Source organism: Balearica regulorum, chromosome 9 (genome assembly GCF_011004875.1).
Source record: "Balearica regulorum gibbericeps isolate bBalReg1 chromosome 9, bBalReg1.pri, whole genome shotgun sequence".
Lineage (NCBI taxonomy): Eukaryota > Metazoa > Chordata > Aves > Gruiformes > Gruidae > Balearica > Balearica regulorum.
The window spans coordinates 18,320,409-18,342,205 of NC_046192.1; the positions used below are offsets into that span (position 1 = coordinate 18,320,409).

At 46.1% G+C, this 21,797-nt stretch overlaps 1 protein-coding gene across 2 annotated transcripts; it reads right to left on the reverse strand.

Annotated features, from left to right (window-relative positions):
• Positions 1–1,732: 1,732 nt before the first annotated feature.
• Positions 1,733–21,673, reverse strand: EIF4E2 (eukaryotic translation initiation factor 4E family member 2). 2 transcript variants are annotated; one of them, XM_075761388.1, is made up of 8 exons: positions 21,551–21,673; positions 20,621–20,735; positions 19,193–19,327; positions 16,643–16,747; positions 13,594–13,746; positions 13,370–13,506; positions 4,832–4,910; positions 1,733–2,222 (listed from the first exon to the last, which is right to left on the reverse strand). In XM_075761388.1, the coding sequence occupies exons 1-7, from the start codon at positions 21,568–21,570 to the stop codon at positions 4,865–4,867; spliced, it is 711 nt and encodes a 236-aa protein (XP_075617503.1). In that variant the 5' UTR covers positions 21,571–21,673; the 3' UTR covers positions 1,733–2,222; positions 4,832–4,864. The 2 variants fall into 2 exon arrangements, with proteins under 2 accessions (XP_075617503.1, XP_075617504.1); XM_075761389.1 differs by lacking the exon at positions 4,832–4,910.
• Positions 21,674–21,797: the final 124 nt, after the last annotated feature.

The window sequence follows — 21,797 nt, forward strand, 5'->3', positions numbered from 1 at the left end:
CTTCCACAGCTTACTTGCAAAGCGTATTTAAGGGTAAACTCAGCAGGGCTGCAGCATTTTCAGATTTAATAGCAAGCCTGCGCTCATCAGCACCAGCTTAGATGCGGGGCATCAGAGGCAAGAAGCGGGCAAGTACATGAAATAGCAGAGGTGGATGCGACGCGCAGCTGGGCACAACAACAGGACTAAAGTCCTAAGTGATGTCATCTGCAAGAAGCTAAATGCGCCGTGGATAAAAGGAGCCTGCAGCTAGTATTTCAGCCTTGCCTTGCAAGGCTATTTTTGCTTAGATTGCCAAAATGTAATTACAACTAAATCCCCCCTAACAAATACTGGAGAGCAGCAGGGGAGAGTTGTATTTAAAAGGAATTTTAAGTAGCAGCCTTAGTAGTACCTGATCGCAGCAGGGAAAACAAACTGCGCCTGGAAAAGAGCATTTGGTTGAGAACTGGCGACAAACAAGTGGCAAGAGCAGGAATACGACCGTGAGGTCTAAGGAAACACAGAGAGGGATGCCACAGCCCGGGGAACTGCCTGCTCCCTGCCCAGCCAGGTGCCAGCAGGCACAAACTGCCTGACCACAGGGAGCAGTTAGTCATCGCTGTCAGCGTGCTGAACAGTTCTAGAGACAGCCCGCAACTGACACCCTCCATGCGGAAAACAAACCCTTCGGAAGACAGAATATTTTAAGACTGTTTTCTCTGCCAGTCCTGGCTGCTTTCAGTCTAGACTTATTTAATAATAACACGAGGAATTTGCAACTGGAGTCATGAGGCTGAAGGTCTCCTGGTCCCCAAGGCCAGGAATTGTCCCAGACACGGGCCACTAGTTCCACGGTCATGACCACATTGGCCCAAGCAGCCCCTTCTCCTGGGGGACCGCACAGAGGGCAGGAGATGTGCCCCATCCCTGGCCGCAGCCTCCCCTCCTGGGCTCAATGCAGAGGCTCTATTAAAAATGAACGGTGATTGTGTGATTCCCCAAGGAAAAGGGGAAAAGGCTGGAGCTGTTAATGAGTACAATTAGCATTGTGGTCAAGCAGAATCACAAGAAATAATTAGCTCCTATTGTTTCCGTGGCATCTGAATTGCAGCCATGCTGGCTTTCCAGGCAACAACCCATCAGCCTAGCCTCACCCCAGAGGAGAGGAGATCTCTGGCAGCCCCTCTTCTGGTCACAGCTTTCATGCAGCTGTAAGCAGCAGCCTGGCCCATCACCCTCTTCTGCTACTCCCACCAGGGTCCAGGTTTCCAGACAGCCAGAGACTTGCAAACCTCAGTGCACCCCAGAAGCATGCACAGCCCTGCATTCAGCCTTGCCTTGGATTCAACACAGGGCAGCACTGCTGGCTCTCCACTGAGTCAAGGCAACGAAGTGACACCAAACACCTCTTTGGCCTACTTTAAGGGAACCTCGCATGCCTCTCCCCAACAAACAGGGCTGGGTGCAAGGCACTGCTAACCAGGGGGTATGAACAAGGGGCAAAACCAAAGCAAGCGTCTCATTTTTTAAGCAAGATGTTACACCTGTTACATGTCCTCTGCCCATGTAACTCCACAAATACAGTTAACCTTGGGCATCACTGGCCCTTGGGGTGCTTTGCTGCTTCACGTAGGTGGGCAGCTCAGGGGGAGATGCTTTATGGAGCTGGCAGAAGTAGGCCTGGGGACTTAACACAGCCTAGAGAAATACCATCCCACCAATTTTTAGACAGATCAAAAAAAAGAGAGACTGAAAGAACCAAAGAGACCCAATAATTTATTGGCAGAGCTGAAAGGGGGCATTTGAAAACCACAGGGCTGACTCTCAACTGGGAAGCTCCTCCCAGCTGCAGAGAGATTTATAATACTGGTATCCCTCAGCAAAAGGCTCCGATCTTGAGGCAGAATCCCAGAGATCCTGCATGCCGTGTAGAGAAAGAGAGGAAAGTGCTGCAAGATGCGGCCCCAAGGGCACGCCGCTAATTGAAAGGCTGGCCTCCCGCCCCACTGCTAAAAAAAAGTTTGTGTATGACAAAATCAGCCTCTATTGTCACCGCTGCTGGAGGGCTTCAGATGGATCCTTCCTCCAAGGAGGAGTGCGAGAGAGTGGCCCATGAGTCCCTTCAGAGGTCGGAGGGCACTGGTAGAGACCTCTCAGTGCTTTCAACACGGAGAGAGGAGCTTAGTGCCAGCTCTTGTTCTCACAATGTGATTTTTGTGTTTCGAAAGCTTGAATTATCCCTGGAAAACAGAGGGAAGAAAGAGGTTAAAGGTGTGCATTCCTTCAGATTACAGCATCCCCCCATTCCACCCAACATGGCTACCAGTGCTGCCATCCCAGTATGTCACTCAAATCAATGCTCGTTAAACCTCCTAAGCAGCTCTGCTTTCTAAATAGACTTTTCACATGTCAACCTGCTGCTCCAGAACACTTGGAGATTATAGTTCATCCCCACTCACTGGGAAGAAAAAAGTGTCATTTCCTGTGAGCAAAGCATATGATAGACTCTGGAAACCTCCCCAATAGATTCTGGTGTTTAAACAACTTGTGAGATCTCTTCCTTCCCAAACATTTGTCCTCAGGGATTTGGCTTGGAGCACAAATACACCGTCAGTCCAACCTTCTCCCGCCTTTATCTCTTGTATTTAGGCTCCTTTTGTCATGCTGTCAACAAGTTTAGCTCTCTGGTCTCTCCTACCTTAAAAGAGTATCTGATCTGAGAAGGAAGTTCCCCTCAAGCTTAAAGAGAAGAGTTTCTTCAGCAGCTTTTACTCGCATGAGTACCGTCACGTGAGTTGCAGGGGCTACTCACAAAGAATGGACTGCTGGTCCACAACCTTCTTTTGTATAGTCTTGCAGCACATGGCAGCAATTGGCAGCAATTGAAGATGGGGCAGGTTATAGAAACCTTTGTTAATGCTTACTACTACCCTGTGAGCAGCAGCAACAGGCAAAACATATTTACACATTAATAGAAAGGTGGTGTGTTTTTTTTTTTTAAACTCAAATGGAAATAAATGAGATTACAATTATTTTGAGAGGATAGGTTTGGCAGCTCTTCCCCTAACAGGGACAGGGCTGGAGGTTGCCCAAACCAAACACCTAGGGATGCCCCAGCACACACCACATCAAATTGGCAGAGCTGTGTTGAAGAGCAAAGGCAGCAGCTTCAGAGGCAAGGTGCTTCTGCAGGACTGTAAAATCCTGCTTAAACCCTTGAGCTAGCATTGTGTGCTGCTAAGAGCTGCACAGTAGCTGTAACATCACAGCACAGTGCATGCTGGAACACCTCCAGAAGGTGGGCTGGAGAGCTGGAGGAGCAGAAGGAAGTAAAAAACACTCTGTAGAGAGTTAAACAAGTTACTCTGCTATGACATGACAGCAAAAACCACGCTGGAGGCCATCTGCAGAAGACTGGGGTTCACCTTTGCACTTGCCAGCAAAGCAGGCTGTGCTGCCATTTGGGAACATGATTCAGGATTCATTAACTGGATTCCAGTTAATTTGCAACAGTGGTTTGGCTTTCCATTCCATACTGTACTTTCACCTGTGCCATCTACCTCAGGAGGACAGCACACTTTGGCTAGCGCTCTCTCAGACAGGTTTCTACATTTCCCCTCCTTTCGCCTTTATCGGGCTGCCCAAGCCCTCTGCTCATCACTACTCTCCCTGCTCAGCATAGGTAACCCAATACACCCGAGAGCTAAATCAACTCTGTCAGTTTCCCTATGCACTTGGCACATTTATGGCCTTCTGAGACTGGTATTTCAAGAAGTGAGCTGGTTTCCTCTTCTGGAAGGTCACTTGAATATCACCTAACAATAACAACACTACTAGGTGCCTGGGTAAGATTTTGTAACCATCGATCCTCACAAAAAGCCAAATCTGTGAGGAAGATAGGTATTATTTTCACCCATGACTTCAGAGCAAGCTATGAGAACATTGCTTGCCCAAAGCTGTGGAGGGAGGTTTTGGGCTCCCCAGTGGCCCCTCGGAGCTCAGCCGCGTTGGAGCAGCTACATACCACCATGGGGTGGGAACCGGGCAATGTAATGCTTCCTTCCAAAGGGCTTCTCTGCTCTGGCATTCGGCAGTGCAGCAATCCCACTTGGCTACAACCAAACGCAAGTCTCATCACCAGGCCTCCTGCTAGCCCTTTGTAAGGAAAGGGCCTGCCATCAGGGAAGTGGGCACTGGAGGGGAAAAACAATCTGAGCTGTGAGGCTCACAACAGCCCTGAGCTCACCTTGGCTATTTAATCTGCACATGGTCGGTTGCCACTACCAGAAGTAGCAGGTGGTTTCATCTCATTAGCCACAGCATTATTATTTCTAAATACAGTAGCTACTGTGTGTCCTTCCTGAACAAGCTTTTATTGACAGACTAATTTATTCTGCTCCAGCCCACTGTCAAGTGCAAAGGCACGTATGCCAAGCTCCAGGCGCCTCTCTCAGTATCCATCACATGGATGTGCTCAGCATTCATTTATCACTCCATATCTGCTTACAGTCAACCCTAGGCAACAGACCCAAGCTGAAGACATACCTCTCAGCCTCCTGGGACCAGGTCTGGGATACAAATGCCTTGCACAGAGGAAGGACACATTAGCAAAATAGCACACAGCATCACAAGAGAAAATGCTGCGTGAATGGAGATTACAGTGAATGTGGGTGTCTTAGGTCCAAAAAAAATTTTAAAAATCATTTTGACCTTTGGGAAAGAGCCAATAGCAGAACAGGCCCGCTACCAGGCCCGCAAGGCAAGAGGAGAACATGCCAGCCCACGGGAAGAGGGTTGGAAACTGAGAGGTATGCCATGAAGTCACGTAGGAAGAAAGATGAGGCCCTACCCTGGGTGTGACAGAGGGAGGGGGAGCGTTCGATCAGCGGCCACTGCTGTTCACCAGGCCATGAAACTCCTCCCAGGCCCTGGCAAGCCAGAGGGAAAAAAAAAAAAAAACAAAAAACAAAAAAAACAGCACTTCAGATCAAAGGCTTCTTAACTTTTAACGAGAGCAAAAACATTCAATGGCGTTTGAAAGGCACTTGTCTTCAGAGAGCAAGGCAATATTCTCTGATAGCCCTAGTGGATAGAAGCATCCTTAAAACCCAGCCAAACATCTGACAGCGCGAGGCAGCTTTAACGTTCTGCACAGACATGAAGCGTTCCCACTGGCTGCTGGTGATATAGCCACATTAATACCCAGAGACAGGTATGACCTTCCCAGTCACAAATGGAATATCCATTTCCTATTGCTAATAAAATAGCCGATGTTACGTCTTTCTGGAGGATTATCACGTTCCTTGGCTGGTTAAACTCAGCCAGTTTCTGGCCTTATGCTTCACCACATACCTGCATATGTAGTAATCCCCCACAAAAAGAGGCTTCTTTTCATGCCACATAGCTTAGTTATTACAAAATTCTTCAATCAGGCAGCAGAATCCAATTGTTATTAGGAAGTCTCATTTTCTATTGTAAACCTGCTTTATTAATGACAACCCAGTAAAAACACTACAGCTATCTGAAATGAAAATGTTTTCAGATAAGTTAGAGGGACAGGCCTAAAGCTGCATTCCCTGGTGGAGAATGTTACTGACGGACAAAGCTAGCAGACTGAAAAATTGCTGTCTGTTTTACGAAAGCAGCATACTGAAAGCCCTCTCAGGGAAAAGATGCCGAGGTTAATGTGAGCATGACTATTATCTTCTGGGATCAGAGACATCAAAGAACGTCATAGTTCTTCACGCCCAGCAAAACAGTGCTGGTGCCTAGAGCACATGCCAAGCCATTTACCGAACCCAGAGTGTCCCGCAGAGCTGGAGGGGCCTTAAAGGGAACCCAGGTCAGTCAAACCCAGACCGTCCTGCAGATTTTGTTGCTGGTACTTAGAAGCTACCTCACATCTTGTTTTATGCATTGCCACATCAGGCCACTGCAACACAACAGGAGAGTCCAGAAATGGAAATCCTGTATTAGTCAGCATCTGAGCCAAAAATGGAGCCTCAGCCTGGCTCTTACCTGAGCATCACAGTGTCAAGCTCCTCATCACCATTTGCAAAAGCAGCTCAGTTGTCATATGCTCTTTTCCAGCAAAGTCATAGCCCAAATAAACACAGAGTACACTGGCAGAGCGCCTGTCACGTGTACTCTGCAAGACTGTACACCACATACAGGCAGTCTTGCTGGGAACCCAACAAAGAGGGCACAAGTGAGAAGCTTGCCACTGTGGTGTACAGCTTGGAGTTTGTGACACTGCCTTCCCAGACCACAGGACAGCAAATCCCTCTTTGGAAAGCGCTGAAGGTGAAATCCTAAAGATTACTGACTTCAGCACCACCAGTACAAGCCTGATGAGTGGCAAAAGCTCCAGTTCTTCCCAGTTCAAAACAGCTCTGACAAAACTTCCAAGAAGCAACTAGATCTTCATAGCCCCTGAGTCACAAGCTCCTGTGAACTACCAAGGTGATCAGCTGGTCTAAGAGAGTCCTTATCTACAGCTGGCTAGGTTTTCTCCTCAGTCTCCCTTCATCCATGGTAGCTCAAAATCCTCCTGATCTTGACTAGGATGGACAAATGAGTAAGTCATCCATGGGAGTCCCAAAGCTACATGGTATCTCTAGCTGACCCTCACACATGAGCCCTTGAAGCCAAAGGAAATGTGAGGGAGAAAGACAGCAAAAAGTGCTGTAGATGTGACAGGACAGCACACAGGACAGCTGTGGTGCATGAGTACACGAGCCTTCCCTCAACACTCAGTTGGGAAAATGCAGGGCAAAATCAAGGGTGAATGGGTCTGCAGAGGAAGGACCAACTGATGCATTTCACAGATGATTGCTGATGTCAGATCTGCAATTCAGCGTGACATACAGCCATATGCTGCTTGGAGGACAGACAACCCACAAGTGGCTAATTCTACACAAGACAGCAGCACAGAGGCTTCTAAATGGGAACTTTCGCCCCAAGTCTGCCCCAGACACAGCATTCTTCAAGGCCAAGAAATCTTCCCGAGAAAGGAAAACTGTCTATGTCACCCACTCAGCACATGGTACCAGACACTGTGGGTACAACTGCCTCCCTGCAGAAGAAAGTTAGGGGGAAGAGAAACTCTTGATCTGAGCCCTCTTAGCTGCTAAGTATAGGTTGGAAAGCTATGCAAATCTCCAGCCTTGCTGAAGTCTCTACCTTCATGTCTTCCCTCCAACCTCCCATGCCTTGGACTTCTATCACATTTCCATCGCTCATAATCGCATCTTCTCTCTTTCCTCTCCCACAGTTCTCCCCAAACTTGTAACTTCTGTTCTCTGCAGAATGGACACAAGGGCAGATTATTTGTCAACATAGTCAATAATTTATTACCCCTTTCAAACTAAGGAGTTCCCTGTTCCAACATCCTAATAACATCATGCACATAGCCCTTCAGCTGCCAAGTCCTTCTCACAGACATAGAGAAAAAGCTCTTCCAGCCAAGACTTTTTAAGCCAAGATCCTCATACATATCATAGTACTAATTACTCCAACTATCTGCTGACTTGACTGAAAAAATCCACCAGGATGTGTCTGCCCTAATGTACCTAAACTATGCTAGCAGAGCAAACTGCTCTCCATTTCATACCGAACAAGGCTGCCAGTTAATTTCGTCTGGCAGAATCTTTATGACCTGTGATGTGCCAAAGGCACAGTGCCAGAGAGTCTAAGAGGTTATTTTTATGTATAGACATTTTTAGTACCTTATTGCTATACTGTCTGCGTGGCAATCAGATACTCAGTGAATTGATCTCCAACACTTAGGTTATTCCCATTGAACAGATGGGAAATGGAAACACTAGCAGGCTAAATAAAGCCAGCCAGAGCTGTTCTTCCACACTCATTCCTGACCCACAACTGCTGAAATTTCCCACCTTCTCCCCCACTGCCCAGGGTCAGGACCCAGGCTGGGCTCCCTTCATCCCCATCAAGTAAGCTGGAGAAAGAAAAATGCAAAAAAGGAGCCACTATCAGAGACTCCAGCAAAAAGAGGAAGAGCAGCCATAGCTGCTTCAAGGGACTTTCCAAGTCACCATCATGCAAGCAGCACTAGCTGTTTTCTCCAACCACCTTCAATCTTTAAGTCCTAGCAGTTCCCCTTCAGCATTTCCCTGTGCAGCCCTGCCTCCTTACCATCTCTTTCCCCAGCTAAAAAAAGCAGACTGAGTTCATAGTGCATGCTACCCTCACAACAATCACCAAGGCCTGTCCCTTTCGCCCGCATGGAACCTCCCAGCACACTGACCACTCACTGCACTTGGCAGGTATGGTGTCCAGAGTAGCAGAGCCTCCTCCTGAGCGCTCCTCATGTTCTACCAGACTGTTTGGGATTTGTTCAAAGCCAGTCAAGAACTTTGACAGGCCTGAAAACCAGGAACTTTAAAAAAATCTAGGACATTCTTCTAGCCTGAAATAATTCTTTCACCTATCTGGCAGTATCTGTAGCAAAGGCAAATAGGGAAGCCATGAAATGACTTTGCGATGAACACATCTGAACTGACCTCCTTGAAATGAAACATGAAATAAATAAGTTATAGTCACTTCTTTCGTAAGAGGGAGCCTTTTTTAAAGTCATGGACACTTCTGAATAAAGCATACTACAGTGACGGAGAATGAACCAATGAATCATTGATTTCATCATTTCAAAGTCCAGGTCTACGGAAGTGCTCTTAGACGTGCAGCACCTGGAAATATTACTGGAATTGGAGAATGGAGTGATAAATGAATTAAGCCAGTATTGCAGAGACTTAGGAGAAGAGGACAGCTATCAGATCTGGAACCTCACCACTCTCCTCTAGCTTTTATTCCTGCTCTCAAACTTGAAGGAATGAGGGTAAAACAACACAGCTCTAGAGCTGGCAAGACCCAAGGCAACCTGCCTTCCACTGACAGGCATCAGACAGTGTGTATGGGTCCCATTTGCAAACCACCTAACTTTAGACAAGGTTAAGCCTGCCCACAAAACTTAAGATACTGTCAAAGACAAAGATGACAACTAGGACAGCAGCATTGAGTTCTTCTAAGGTCTTGGAAATTAGCAAGCAAATGGGAACCAGTGCTATAAAACCATAACAGAGTTACAGAATTAGTTGAACTCTGATGTAACAAGGGAGACTTCTCATGAGGACCCCACCACCAGCTTACTGTCTCACAAACATTAATCCTGCCAAACACCTGCCACTTCCATGGGGATTTCTCTTCCCTCATTGCTCACCTGGTTTTGTCATTCCTCACTTTTTTGTCCCAAGAACCTCGCCCCTGCACTCTTCTTCAGTGCATACTCTTATTCCCTCCATAGGGTATCTGCTTGTTTCCTAGCTAAAATATAGCCTCTGAAGCCATTTCCTCCAACTGCCTGCAGTGAAATGAACCCAGTGCCAGCCCTATTAAGATCAACTATTCTTCTCATTTACTTGAGCCGTCCCATTAGTTATCAGTGGTGACTCTGAAAGGAAAGCAGAGTTTTATACCCTGCTCAGCTCTCACTGCAGCAGGCACTTACAAATAACTGAAGCTTTGTTTTCAGAAAAAGCAGCCTTGCTTTAGAGCTGACAGGACGATCCATAAAGTCACACAGCATCCGAAGTATTTCCAGACCAGCCAGCTCAGTGGCAGCCTGCTGTATGGCCACAGGTCTGCTCTCTCCTAACACGTGAAGCAATGTTGTTGAATTTGCTGGGGATACCTGGATGGTACTGCAGGTGGGAGCTGTCAGTACAGGTGATGGTAGCTGACCATTCACTTATCAGTGCAGAAAAGAAAGGCTGATAACCCCTGGCAGGGCAAAGGTGTATGCAAGACAGCCAAGCATTTCACCCTGCAACGCTCAAAAAATAAAACTTTACAGTGATCACTTCCACTCCTCTCTCAGCTGCAGTTCACTCACTACAGATACCTGAGTACTTTCAATGGCTTCACTGAGACATGACCAGGCTGTGGCCAGCAATATTATGCTTTCCAAAAAAGCACAGTGCACCTCCTAAGGCAGCAAAAGTAAAAGGTCATTCTTTTTTTTCTTAATTCCAAACCACAGGGAGTGCCACTGTCCATAACCCACTGTCACTGCTGGACCATGTCACCTCCAAGGTTAACAATGCTGATGAACAAAACCTATGAAGTGGTTCATTACAGCCAAGTACACCTCTCTCAGTCCACCTCCGAGGGAGCCAAGAGAACCGATTTCTCTCCAGCTACTGAAAGAGGTAGCCCACAAAATGTCACATATGTTCTTTTCAGGTGCTCAGCACTGTACCGTCTAAGGTACCATAAATCCCCTGGAATTAAGCAGAGTCCAAGAGATTGCTCTAGCTCTTCTAGCAAGATTGGAAATTAATACAGACTAGGCTGACCCTTCCACTCGCTGGGATTTAGGCAGCTTGTCAATATCACAAGCAAGAGAAAGGACAAACACAGGAAAATTGCAATGAAAGATCTGCTTATCTAGCTAAATGCACAAGCCCCACCACTGACAGCACAAAGGACAGAATGCAGAATAGCTCCTTGGAATAGCTGTGAAGCAACAGATACTTTTCAAATGCAGCTTGGCAGCACCACTGCTTTCTGAAACAAAGGGGGCTGCAGCCTCACTGACAACTCATGAAAAATGGTGTCTAAAAATGAGTTAATATGAAATGCATCATCACAAAAGGAATATATAAAACCTGAAACACAGGGCTCAGGTTCCACAGTGAGGGGCATGCTAGCAATTTCTACAGGAGCGTTCATTTACAGTGTGTCAAAAGCTAATCCAGGTCAATTCACTACCTAAAAGTCAAGGTTTTGAGAAACGCCTGTTCTTTTCTTGCTAAGCGTGCTCCCTTCCCCGAAGCACAATCAATGCCAATCAAACCCGGCACATGAGCAGAGCTCTAGTGGAGAGATGCAGCCCATACAAATGAAAAATGCCACGAGCCCCCCTAGAAAGGCAGCCCTGACAAAGCCTCCAGCACAGCTCTTCCATTAGAGCCTTTCATAAAACACAGCCAGAGTGTGAATATAGAGTGCTGGAGAAAGCACTCCCGAGTCATAAATCACATGGTACACACGCAGCATAAGTGGAGTTTATTCATGACGGACAGTATTTCAACAGGGCTTGATAGATGGGTGAAGAAAAGGAGCCAGACTTTATGGAGGATAGAACCAGTTACACAAGAGATTCTTCATTAGGGAGAGAACCTTAATGATATGAAGCATAGTCAAGCAGAGTCAGACTGAAAGCTGGGGCTGTCCTGCGCTTGTCTGTCAACAAAGCAGGCACCGTTACCTCTCCGCAGCTGCTGCCGCTTGCTGCCTGCTGTACCAGGCAAGAAAGGCACAAGAAGTCGGTCCACGCATCGCTACACAGAAACTCCACTGACAAGCAGTTCTGCTCTGAATTTACACCAGCGCCATTAGAAGGAGATGTTGGACAGCACTGCAATCAGACCGCTGCAGCTCAAGCGAGGCGATGGAAAAAAAAGAGCTCTCATGATTCCCTACATGGCAGAAGGTTAATTACTTAGATCTACCTCACTAGGACACCATCAAACCAACTCCTGACTATCCCTCCTCCCCACAGAAGAATAAGTGGGAGACAAGCCAGTCCACCCCTGTTTAAGAACTGCTCCCAGCTGTAATCTGAGCTACTAAACTTGATTCCTCAAACACCTGTTATTCTTGGACAAGCTCATTGTGCACCATACGTCAGCAGCACAAAATGAAATTTTGATGCTATGCAGGAAGAGAAGGCAGCAAGAATGGCATGTTACACTGTTGTAGGGAAATAAGACCACGATACTGGATGCTCCATCACTCAAGGTGCCAGAGCAAGAACAGTTACAAACATTGCTACAGCAGCATTCTCTGTCCTAGGAAGTGCTGGTGGTGATAGCTTCTAAGGGAAAGGCCACATCATTTCCAGTCTAAACTTGCTCCATGAACCACCACCACCACAGCTTGGGACAGCAAGCTCAGGACACAGCTCTCCCTACAGAGATTGAGAGAAGTCAAACAGCTCACACCACAAAGCCACCTCACCACAGTCCACAGTCTGCTACTGCTGACCAGGAGTAAAATACTCTGTTGTCTGTCCACATGAGCACTTTGCCATCTCAAAACACGGACAGAGTCCATAGTGCCCTCTCCTGGCAAAAAATGCAGGAGAAATGTTACTGGCAAAATCAAGAATATGAGATTTCAAGTGAAGTGGGAACTTTCAGAAACCAAAGCTGCCTGGAAAAGATTCAGTTTAATAATAATAATTTCTCCTTCCCTTCTCTTTCCCACGCACACAGGAGGGAAGGCCACATGGAACACTAGATGCCTACAGGCAGTTTAAATGAGACATCTGTGTTATTGCTGGTGATCCACACTCAAAATTGGCCACAACCGGAAGCTAGCTGTCTGCTAAAAACAGGATTGATCTCACCGAACTGTATGACAGCACACTGATGACAGGGTGATTATGCAGAAAGGACAAGCTAGCGTAATGAAAGGAAGTCATGAAAGGTACTTGCACCTTGATTATGGGCTAGATTAGAAAGCTCGCTGCTCTATCAATGTCTTACTAGTTTGTTTCACTTCTTTTTCTGGGTACACCTTTTCAAGTGTTAATTTAACCAATATGACCTAATCGCTGTATTGGTTTTTAATACACTTAAGAAAAAAAAGGGAAAAAAAATTACATTATTAACCTCTAACTAATACCTATATATGCAATTTTTCGTCACTTTGTGGGAAATAAAAGTCACCCTGAATGGCCTGGTATGGTAAGCTGTAATAGGTTTATTTAAAAATACAGCTGTCCTCTCTGTGTACTGTGATCTTCTAGTCTTGTTAAAGAGCCTCTGTCACCAGGGCCTGGAAGACTTAATATACGACGTTTATTATGATTAGAAATCATTTGTACAGCACTGTAAATTCACACAGCACTTTCCCAAGACCATTTATAAGTCTAATGGCACTATAAATCCCCGTTAGCTTCCGCACTTTATTCCCCAGAATCTCTATTTATTCAAACGATCCCCCCCACTGCAATCTTGTCTTTGAATACATCAAGCCACAGTCCCACACCGGGCCGCCCATCTCCCAGGTGACAGGCTGGGTGGATTGCTAACAAAGCCCTGGACTATACACTTCAAAAAAAAAAAAAAAAAAAAAAAAAAGGTTTTACTATCAGAACCAAACGTCCCTAACAATAGCACAGTAACGACACAGACATTTGGCTTTCAACGCGCACTGGCAACAATTGCTGCTGTTTGTATTACTGTTCGCAGCGAACAGCCCCAACGCACGCAAGCGCTTCTCTCAATTCTTGCGATCTGCATTAAACTGCTCAAGCATGCATGCAACCAGCAGCAGGCCCTCCCCCTGCCACCACACGTACTTGATGCTATCGGTGTGTGTTTTATATTCCATGATGGTGTTGGGAGGTAGGTTGAGCACTCTTCGTAATGTATCGCGTATCCGGGCTGTCGTGGCCTGGTCGCTGGCTGTCTTGTTCCATATCGAGATAATATCCTCCTACAGAAAAGCATGTGAGGAGTAAGCAGATGGTACTTTTTGTAGCCCTGCCAAATGGAGTATGTGCCAGTTCTAAGAAGCACTTACCTGGAATCGGACAGAGACAACTGCCCCACAGATTTCTTCCCCCACCATAAACTGTTCTCCCAACATTGCCAGAATGAGATTCTCCCAGCATCGTGACGCTAAGCCCTTTCGCAGACGGATAATCCATTTACCACCATTTTTGTTGGCATCATCCTAGGAAGAGGGGCAAGAAATCGATTTGTTTTCTTCTAGCTATTTTTCTGCTTCCCACAAGACAGCAGAGCCACAGACAGGAGCAGATATTGACTGCGTGGGGCAAGGGACAGAATGGAGGTATTTCCAAGAAAAAGCACTTCGCTTCTCCCCCATACAAGCAGAGACAGAGGTATACCACTTACTTTGAATAAAAAGTATTTGAAACAATAACTCTCAGCGTTCCAGACGAAGCTCTATGCACTGAAGACTTGAGCGACTAACACCAGCCTACCAATTTGTACACAGAACCAGAGTCAAGGACCCTAAAACTATTCCTAAACCCAAGATTGATTCCCTCTTTGTCTAGTTCCTTGTATATATAGTTCTGCTTGTAATACAGGAAAAATCCCTCATCACAGAACATGGAAGGCAGGGAACGAGTTTGCAAAGTGATGTTTAAAAGCAAGCGAGAAGTCGATAAACGCATTCCTTCCACACTTCCAGGAATGGGCTCACAAGTTGTGTTAACACGGAAAAGACCAGTTCATTCTCTGGGAACCACTGGCATCGCACATCAGCTGAATGTTTGTTCCAGACTGCAGTGACCCAGGGAAATGACAAAAAAATGAGGGGAGAGAGTAAAGAAAGGATTTATGCTAAGCACCCAGTCCATCACCTCAATGTTGTGATTCCGTATGTTGCACCTGAAAAAAAGAGGTGAAAACTGCTACAGACTCCCCTGCTGCACAGAACACACACCTATGTCAAACAGCAGCTCCTCTGTGCAGAATGCTGTGGCATTCTCTTGTACAACACTGTAGCTGGGAAATCTTACAAGATGAGGGAGGAACAAATTCCATCAAAAGCCAAAGAGAGAGAGATAGGAACAAGTCAAAGAATTGGCAGTTAGGAAAGGAAAGGGAAGACAGATCTAGGACAGAAAAGAGAACAAAGGATAACTCAGAGGGGACTGCACAACACAGGACGTCCTTGGCCAAATCACCAGCAATCCCCTCTGCCAAGCTGGGACACACCTTAAAGATGCTAGGCAGGGCAGCTCAACCTTTCTTAATGAAACAAAGTTAACTTCATTTTAGCCTTAAAGCTTCTCTAGGGCTCAGGTAAAATCAAACGTTTGTGTGCTCTCAGAGACAGCAGGTGCTAACGAAGCAATCCTGAGCAAACATGGAAGTGTCAGCGTAACAGACTCCTAGTTTTCAGGTATGTGCTAAAGCCTTTACTGAAAGGGGAAGGCGTCAGCTTTGGACAAACAAAGCATGACAGCCACATGCACGGTGAAGAATCCAAAGCAACACAAGTTCTAGGAATGTGGCACACTCCCACGAGATGCAAACTATTTTCTGATTAAGTGTCCTTGTTTTCCAAGTTGTGAACATCACACACTATGAATTAAGCCATTGAGGCTTCAGCCTTTAAGCAGGGAGTTGGGTCTAACTCCTCAAACTCTCCACAATGACTAATGGGGGTCAGAAGAGAAAATGCTATTGCTCAAAATATTTCGGAGGTGGTTTAAGCAGGTTCAAGGCTAGAAAGAGAACAGTGATTGGGAGGCGGATGCTGTATTGTGTGTTTTATGGTTATTGTTAGTTTTCTTTCAGGTTAAACAAGCTTTGGTTCAGTCAAGCATTTGATTTCCCTTTACCAGAATAATAATGATCTACAGACCAGTAAATCACCAGGGAGCACTATGCTTAGTGCTTCTGACTTTACCCAGAAAAGGCACAGATGGATCCAGAAAATGATCAGAGCTACATACATGCATACATGTGCCTACAAGAATGACAGCAAGTAAGGATTAGTTTGGAAGAGAAAGGAGCATAAATAAAGCCCTACAAAGCAAGCAGCAAAGGGAAGGCCAGCAGCAAGATCCCAGGTCCTTTTCTATACATAAAAGAAGGGAGTGGGGCCAGAAGTTAAAAAACAAAGAATCTCTCCACCTCCATCTAAAAATGGCCACAGGGAAGCGTTTTACAGAAATTTTGGTATCATTACCTTGTGGACTCTCTGGTTTACACATTATCAGAGCAGCTAGCTCACTAGGAGTCCGAAGAGGGTTAAACGTTTTATATAAATTGTATTTGCAATATCTGGCTATAAAACACCTTGCTTAAAATAATTGCCAACTAGGGTCACATATAAATTTCCCAGGACCAAGCAGCATAATTAGGTACTTCAGAGCAACACATAAAATCCTTCATATTGCGAATGGTATTGGTCATTGCTGGAAGCAGGCCAGGAACTGGAAGAATGATTTGGTGAGTAAAGATTTTTATTTTTTTTCTTTTTTAACAGATTTGGATTGGAATGAACAGAAGCAAACTAAGTGCTCTGGAACAAAAAAAGCCAATGAAAGGCTAAGTCTTCTTTCCATCTCCAGCTCTACATACAGCTGTAGATATTTAACCACATGCACCTCGTCCTTCCTTGTCTGAAAAAGGAGGATTGGTTTCTTACAACCTTTGTTGAATTCCACTTACAGAGGTCCAGGCCAAGCCCCGTACTGCTGTGACTGGACAAAGCTACAATAAGGGGCAAGTGTCTATATTAGGAGGCACAGAGCTTAGTTGGGGTCCCCCCTTCACTGGGCTCCAGGTGACACTGTCCAGAGATCCTCAGCACCCACAGGTGAAGGCAGTTCTGCGACCTTTGGGGGAGTGCAGCTAGCAACTCCCTGCATCTTTCCTCCCCTCTGCCAGCAGGTCACAGGACTGCTAGGTAACACGGGACAGAGTTCTGAGGACAAGTTTACAGGAAACCCAGAAGAAAGGACTGCACCCAAGAGAAGCCTGGAGTGCCGTTTAATGACAAGAGTCCCTCCACTGTAGAAGAAGGGAGTATTCCCTCCAGAACACTCTGGGAGAATATCAAGGCAGAACTGAGAGTTCCAACTCACCTCCCACATGGGTTTGATTCCCTCTTTGAAAAGATGGAAGTCACTATGGCCTGTCAGGTCCCCAGGACGTACCATGTGACTGTAAAATCGCCAGAACTGCTCCACCTGCAATGACACGAACCACACAATGAGGCTGCTCAAACTGTTCACAGCCAGGATTCCTACCAAAACAGACTTTCCTTTCTACACCAGCTGGCCAGAGCCACCTCCCCCTCTTCTGTTCTACATCCTTGTCACAAGGGTGTTGATTAGGATGCCCAGAAGGCAGCAGTAGGATCAGAGCTTGGGTGCCTGTTTCTGATTGGCTCCATTACCAGATGACTACTTGAAATATTTAACAGGTGCCTCCAAAGTCACTTGGTGTATCTGTGCTAAGATAACTGCTGCTCTGGAGAACAGTTCCAAACAGATCTTGTAAATTCTACTGCCCAAACTTTCAATCAGTCTCAAGTACATCAGGTACAGCCAAGCCCTCTACACTATACACATTAGCCCTGCATTAACCACTGCTCTCTGCAATTGTGGAGACTGCAGGAGCCTCCAAATAAGACATTTTTTCTGTATTTAATTTTACTGTATCCAGGTTTTAAGACAAAAGACACATTCTGGTGCTGGTTTAAGATCTTAAGACACCATTCAGAGCTTTTATTTAAATACCTCTTATTTCCTTTTACAATCTGCCATGGTACACTTGGACCACTTTATTTTGACCAGTTTTCATTCTGGCATCCCTGTGTTATTTCAGACCATCTGGCCGGAAGGCAAGGGAATTATCTTTTCTAATTCTTAAAAATAACATATTTAACCTTTCAGATTCTCTGGATAAAAAAGGATTTGAGAGGCTGGATCTTTAAAATAAAACAAGGCACTGGAAGAGATTACACTAATTTCCATATTTTAAAGGACTCTACTCAGTAAGACAATAGCTATTAAGCAGACCAGCAGCAAAACCCAAGGGGTCAGACACCATCCCAGCTACTTTATCAGAGATCTTAATGACTTGGTCAGCACTTGGAATTCTGCTCCAATCTCTGACCTCTGCCATCCAAGCAGGAATTTGCTTTTATAGCCAATAAAATTATGAACCAAGACTGAGGTGGGGTCAGAAGCAATCTATTTTTGTCAGATACAACCAAATGCAGTGTGGAAATTACATTCTTACACCGAGTGAATATGCCCTCTAGTGGTTAGTACTTAAAAGCTTATAGAGCTTTCTGCTGAAAAGAATAAATCTGAACCCAAATTTAGGCTCAGACAATGTTCTGAAGCTTGTTCTTCCTCCTCCTTAAACAGAATTTGGAACCAAACACATTATCAGATCTGCTGGCCAGTCTCTCTCCATCCTAACTGAACTCTAGCACTTCCAACCTACAACAGCACCCACAAACTCTTTGCAGCAAGGAGCAGACAACAGCATGTGTCAAGTTTTTCTTCTAAGGGGCTAAAAATCAATGTTAAGTCTACACTGATTTAACAGACTGAAAAGTTATTGCTAGATCATCAAGCTGCAGCCACATTTTTCATTCACTGAACTAAAAGCACTTGCTCACAGCGGGGAATGGGAGCAGGAACTACCAATGATGATAGGCTTCGAGCAATTCTTCCCACTCTTGTCCTGTGTGGATGCAGTAATGTAACCCAGCTGTTCGGTCAGGTATATTTTTGCAGCCTCCAGAAAGGATAAAGGGATATTTTTACAAATTCCTACATTACAGAAGATAGACATTTACTGGTGGGAAAAATTAACATTTGCAAGGGACCCTGGGAAATCTCAACAAAATACTAGATTCAAAAAAAACCCCAAAAACCACCCAACAGACTTCCTAGCCTTGATAATGGTATTGTATGTGGCGCCTCTACAACAGAGACTTATTTTGCTTAGGTATCTTGTGATCTTAATTACAGTTTTACGTTGCCAGTACCACGCAACAACCCAACACTGCCTGTCCAGGACATGCTCAATTTATCCCAGGTATAAACAATCACAAAGAGTGGAAGGGGGAAAGGAGAACAGTTTGCCTTTTAATGAACTTCACTGCAACACCAAACTGCACCTCAGTCATCACTTCCAAACGGACAACGGGCCACCAACCGCTTGCACATACAGCACGCCAGAGGTTTGTTCCACAGTCTTTGTGGTGGAAATACAGGCACAGGGCGGGGGGACTGTGAGTGTGGGGACTGTACAGCCTTTGCTTCACAACTACATTGCACCCAGAAAAGCTGTTCCTTTCTTCTCTTGCTTACTGGTCAAGTTCTGCTCCAGCTAGCAGATTTAAGCTACATGGGAGTTCTATTATCTCTCCAGCTACCACCATTACTGCAGGCACAGATGTCTAGCACAGGGCAGAGGAGAACTGCTTAGGACATGTCACCTGCTGTAGGTAATTCAAGAACTCATACATCAGTCAGGGCGAATTGCTTGCTCTCCTCTACTCCTGACAACAAGAGCACAGCCTGCATGTGTACATGCCTAGCGCGCAGGGAGTAAGGCAGCCACGATGACCACACCATGTCCAAGTGACAAAAGGGCAACAGGGATATACTCACGGAGGCAAAGGTGCCAATCTGTTTGATGTTCTGTTCATAACTCTGCGAGCTGGTAGGCCTCCCGGGTGTTCGTCTGGAGTACCAGAAGGTGTAATTATACTGCAAGGGGTGCTCAGCTGGCCCTGGGACAACAGCCTACAGAAGAGAAAAGCTTGCTTACCCCTCATATGCTCCTCTAAAATGGGAACAATTACATTCACAGCATCAGAAGTACACATGTTCCTGCCCTCACAGACTATAAAACAAACAACCCGTCCTCATTTTTACAGAAAAATACTATCTCTGTTAATTGTCTGAAATGGATGATTAGGGCAACAGCAGCTATTTCAAAGAATATTAGAAATCTGCAGTGCAGGGATGGCTAAGGAAATAACAACTTAAGCTCAGGACAGCATCACTAAAAAACCAACTGTCATAACTATTAGAGGCAGTATTATTAAGTTTTCCTTTAGTCTTTATAGCTGTTCCTATCTCAAAGGAAAAAAGAGACAAACTAAGAAGGGCAATGCAAGAGTTTTAACTTTTTGAAATTAAGAAAAAAACCCCAGACAGTCTCCTCCCCTGGGAGGAGCAAAACCCATTTATACTAAATCATGATTCAAAAGCAATTATAACTCTTTGGTGACACCAACTCCCTTAAGCAACCAACACCCTAACACTCTGGGAGGGTTAGTCTGTCTTAGAACTCATCATGTCAGTGTTAGCAGAACCCACGGCTAGCAGTGGGCCATGATCATTTTTCAATTTCCAAAATATCCACTTCTAATTAAAAAGACTCCCAATGAGCACAAAAGAGGTTAGCTCTAACACATTATCCAAGAGCAAAAATTGACAGAAAAACAAACAAACAAAAAGTTCTCATCTTCTATTACTTGATATTGTTACATGAGTAACCAGAGCTTAAATCTCTCCTGTCTTGTCTATGGTAAGTTTAGACAGATTGTATTACTTTAGACAGATTAGTTTTGCTGAGATTAAAAACAACAAATCAGGATGGACATATGCCTTCTTAACTAGGTTACATTACACTCACTGAGATCCGACTTAAGGGTTATTTCAGCAACGGCACAAACACAGCCTGGCAAACCAACTGCAAGCCACTACCCCCCCCCCCAATCAGTCCTTCCCCAACACCGTCTTAAACAAATAAAATTAGGGAAAATAAAGCTTTATTTCTCATTTCATTCAAAAGCCTGGCAGAGTATGAGCTGCATTTCTGAAGGAAGCATTCACCCTTCACATTATACACCTCCAAAAGCTACATCAAATTATCCAAATGCTAACATAGCCCCTCTGTCTTCACTACAACAGCGCATTAAACGACCTCAGCCCACCAAGACATGTTTTCCTTATCCCTGAACTGAGGACCGACTCTCTAGCAGTCCCACATCATGTCCTAGTGATAGAATGCAGATGCCAGCACTGCACCTTCCTCTTGGTAGTACTCTGCGGTTTCTCTCGATCATTCTTTTCCTTCTCACTGTCTTTCTGTGTGTTATTCTCCTCATTCTGGTCATGGTCTCCGCTATCATCATCTTTTAATCTGGTAAAGAAAAAAAACAAAGAAAGTGAATCTCACGTCGCAAGGCTGAGAAGGTTCATATCAAGCCTCAGCAGTCTCTGCTTCTAAGCTTCTCCGTGGTACAAGGGCCATCAGCATTTGGAAATCTACACATGACAACCTACACAGTAAAACTACTACTACTTTGCATGCCCAGAGCCCATCACAGGCACTTTAGGCACACACTTTTAAGCAAAAGTGAGCAACAAAATGTCTTTTTAGAACAAACTCAAGCAGTTTGTACTAGATACTGATCTGCCACTGAAAACCCCAGCTACTTTGTTAGTGTTCCTAACTACTCAGGAGGCAAACACGAAGACCTGTCACTGTAACTTTACTGCCTCTCTCCCACCCAGCTCCCCACGCCCCTAACCATAGCAGAGGCAGCTCCTGAGGCGAGCAGACACCACGCCAGCACCCCACAGCTCTCTCCGCCCGCCCCATTCCCTGCGAAGGCCCGGAAAAGATGAGCGAAACACGGGGCCAAAAGGCGGCCCGCGACTCCCCGCCCCACGGCGGTGCACAGCGAAGGATGCCCCGCCACGATCAGAAGCTTGTGCCGCCGGACCGCTGCCCCCAGCCCTCGGGCCCGCATCCCCTCAGGGCCAGGCAGCAGCACCCGAGCAGGGCCGGGCCGGGCCCGGATCGGAGGAACGGGGCTGTGTGTGGCCCCATGACTCATCGCGTCTCGCCCGACCGGCGCCGAGGCAGCGGCGGAGGGGAGCCCCCGGTAGGGAGCGGGGCCATGCAGCCACCCGCAGGGTGGGGGTTCAGGGAGCGCCCCGCCACCGACTCACGCGTCGAATTTGTTGTTCATCGTCGCTCGCTGCCGCCACCTCCGTCCACCTCAGCGACTTCCGCTCCGCCGAGTCCGCTCTCCAAAGTCTTCCGCCGCTTCCGGCGGCGCGGCGAGAACCGCCCCGCGCTTCCCCCCGGCTCCTTAAGCACGGCGCACGGCGGTGGGAACGGAGGGAAGGGGAAAAAGAACGCTCCCGGTTGCCATTTGAGTGCGGACTCCGTCGGGACCCCGAACTGCGGGGTACC